Raw genomic sequence first — 3645 nt, forward strand, 5'->3', positions numbered from 1 at the left:
GCATTGAAGTTCCCTCATCTTTCGAAACACGGCTCCGAAGCAAGAGCGATACCCGCGCTAGCCCGAATCTATCGTAGTAGGGTAGAACCGTTGCCGCGAGGAGGTCTATTAGTTATAGAGAACTCGGTAGACGATAGAAAGCCAGCCGGCTCCCTGGTGTGTATCTTCGGGTCCCCGGTTTTGATGATTACTGTATCATAGCACTGTACGAGTACGGTGCAAAGTAGCTGAAGGCAGGTCCTTGCATATTCGTTTCACCTTACCGTAGCTTAATCATCCACCCCCACTCTACAGTATTTTTTAGCACGGTACTAAGTAGATTCCATCACTCGTTTCGCACTCACCGGATTTTTCCCACTTAAATTGACCGGTAGTTCTCGAACCCCCTCTTGCTTACAAAACTCAAAAAAGAAAAAAAGAAGAAAAAAAGAAGAAGAAAAATCCCCGCACTAGTTTGTTCTTCCCAGGGGTGGGTTTATCCCTGCGCCTTTCTCGTTTTTTTCCTTTCTTCAAATTCTTCGCTGTGGTTAACTAGTTAAACACCACGTTCTGCCTGCGTTGAGGAATAAATGTTTTAGGAAGTTGTACTAGCACAGCAATTACTAGTACGAGTACAGTGCACTTGTAGGGGTACAGTACCTGTCTCGCAGTAAGATGCTTGCACTTTTCATCTCTCTTGTCTAAGATGGTGGCTCAAGTTGCCGCGATTTGCCCAACCCTATACCAGAAAGTGTAATTTCAACGACATCGCACATTTCTAGAATATTCGAATAATCACGATACCATTCAACTGGCTAATGATAGGACGACCGTTTAGAATATCGGTTTTAATATTTCTGGTGTGATGGTACCGCTACCATGATTCGTATTCATTGAGGGTGAGTTTGGCGCACCAGGATTACCCAGGATTTCTTTTTCAGGATTGGATCAGGATTTTGGATCTGAAAAACTATGATAAGTCACAGAAATCCAACCCTAAGAACCAACAGTCCTATTTTCTTTACTTTCCCTACTCAACTATTATCATAGCTCCCCCATTCTCCTTATCCTTAAAGATTTACATCTAATATGATACACAAACCACTAAAAATTGATATCATAAAAGTCTAAATCTAAATCCTATCATGTTTTCTATGGCTAATTTCTAAAGTCCAGATCGTAAAGTCTTTGGACATTGGATTTTAAGTTGGGACTTAAAGTCCAAATCCTAGTCTACTAGTAATCCTGGCGTGCCAAACTGAGCCTAAATATAACAAAGAGTGATACATTGAACACTCCCATACGGAGCGACGTGGTTAGTCGCCCGCTTCCCCCACCGATTTCTTCCTGCGCTACACCTACCGCTTGAAGGAGAAATGGGCTTTCGGGTGTAACTTATCTCATAACACAGTCCACTATCATATCATACTTGAAATCGCCCCTAGTAGAGGGTAGTAATGACCCCCGACCCCTATCGCTCTTGTTACGATTAGTGTAAACCCTAAGCTCGATTTCTATAATAGTTTGGATATATTCTCCTGATTCCGTTGTCCTATCCAGCGCAGTGGAGGCAGCGGAACACTTAGTAAACGCGAATTTGAGGTACAGCGCTAGAATTCGACTGATATTGCAGGGGCTTGATGTCTCCCTTTCGGAGGTATCATCAGGGAGAATCGACCAGGCGAGTCACCGAACCCGTCCAACCAGGGGGGGCTATTCTGGCTCAAGTGTGACCGGAGCCACCCTACTGTATTATAACATAATAATATTATAATACAAAGACACCACCACATCGAAAGCGCAGACAATCGGGTCCCAATCACAATAGCAGAAAATATGGATGTTCCCCCAAGAGCTTTTTATTCCCTAACGGAGCTATTCCGATGAAATGATAGAGCAAGAGAGAAAAAGAGAAAAAAAAGATAGCTCTGCCCAAATTCGAAACAAAAAAGTAACAATCTACAGCTCTGCAGCTCTACTTACAATCCTACTCCTGGACTTTCTTGCCCTCAACACTAACCTTCTCGAGGTACTTATCAAACCAATCCCTGGCTAGATTCCCAATCTTGACACAAACCAAGCTAGGGTGGGCTTTCGTAACCTTCATTTGCTCGGCCTCCTCTTTGAGGGTATCATCGATAACCCATCTAGTGAAGCTCTTGACATTCTCTGCCTTCAACGGGATGCCCATTTCCGCCATGTACTCAACGCCTTGCTCAAGTCTACGCTGGCCAACGGCGTAGCTTACAAACTCGTCCACGATAGTCTTGGGTTCTTGGGTCACAGGCGCGGTCGGGGGAGCTCGGGGAGCGTAGGCGGTGGCCAGAAAGATGTCGGATTTGGTCTTAAACCCAAGGACGCTAGGGCGATGATGGCGGATGGGAACAAGCATGGTCCAAACAATACCCTCACCAATACCACTCCCGCCAAGGGCTTTCGCGACCGGGCAAACATTAGCAACCTCCTTGGTGTATTCCATCATCTGGCGTTCGGCGGCGGCAGTGTCAGCGTTCAAATTGATAGCTACCTTAAAGGTTTTATAGTTCATGATGTTGAAAACGCGATACCCGGGAAGTGCGACATCGGAGAGACGACCCATGTCTTGCCACAAGTCATCAACACAGATGTTGAACACCATAAAAAACCTCTCCAACCCGGAAACCCCAGTCCCCTTGTGGATTCCTTTGCCGGCAAATTCTCCAGCAATAATCAAAGTCCTGAACTTGGCCTTCTTAGCCCCGAAAACGGACTGGGCAAGGTTATCAAGGGGAACTCCGGCAAGGAATTCAGCTACTCCATTGTCATCACCATTTCCGGGGGGGCGAAGCAGGATTTTATTGCGTGATTGAATAGTCACGTTGGCGAGGTTGTTACAGTCGCGGAAGACCAAAGTGGTATTGGCGCCGTGGATTTTGACGGTTCCACGAAAGTCGGCCTTAGCAGGGAGAGCGAGTTTGTGGCCCTTGGCCCTAAGCTCGCGCGAGCGGATTTTAAGAGCCTCCTTCTTGAAACCTGGAAACTGCAAGGTGTTTGGGTACTTGACAAACACTGGGGTGTTCAATGGGGCTTGGTCGTAGTTTGCCATTGCTAGTCAATTGTTATCCAGTGCCCACACGGTGCTTAGTGATGGGGGGTCAGGGGGTATTTTTTTGGGGGGTTGGGTAAGCGAGAGGCGGAGGGGGATTGAGTGAAACCTAGTGTAGCTCACGAAAAAGAAAAAGAAAAAGAAAAAGAAAAAGAAAACCGGGAGGATTTCTTTCTTAAAATTAACAAAAGAAAGTCACTGACCTTAATTTGAAAGCGATAAACCTAATGAAAATGGTTGAAGTTTGTGGGGAAGTCTTTACACAGAGATGCGGGGCGAAAACGGGAGGCGAGGAGAGAAGGAAATAAAGAGGGGAGGGGGAAACGGAGAGAGAAATCCGGGCCAAACCCGGGGAGGGCCGGACCGAAAGGGAAGTGACAAGGGACACGAGTGCCATGGCAAGGGAGAAATGACTCGAATCACAAGCTCCCACCCAACCTTCGCGGTTTATTCGAACCTCCCATCATAAATTTCTAGTGATACAACATCCCAGGCCTATATCAAGAACATCGTGGGTCCCACTCTCGCGCTTTAAAAATCCGCCTTCTTGTCTCCGGGGGATCGGGGGAAAATAAAAAAAT

The 3645-nt window shown here is 46.4% G+C and overlaps 1 protein-coding gene; it reads right to left on the minus strand.

Annotated features, from left to right (window-relative positions):
- Positions 1–1822: 1822 nt before the first annotated feature.
- Positions 1823–3064, minus strand: GSTUM_00012136001 (uncharacterized protein; the record flags this gene model as incomplete). XM_002842371.2 has 1 exon in its annotated part: positions 1823–3064. The coding sequence occupies one exon, from the start codon at positions 3062–3064 to the stop codon at positions 1967–1969; it is 1098 nt and encodes a 365-aa protein (XP_002842417.1). The 3' UTR covers positions 1823–1966.
- Between the last annotated feature and the right edge of the window lie 581 nt (positions 3065–3645).

The sequence above is a fragment of the Tuber melanosporum genome (genome assembly GCF_000151645.1).
Source record: "Tuber melanosporum whole genome shotgun sequence assembly, scaffold_97, strain Mel28".
NCBI lineage: Eukaryota > Fungi > Ascomycota > Pezizomycetes > Pezizales > Tuberaceae > Tuber > Tuber melanosporum.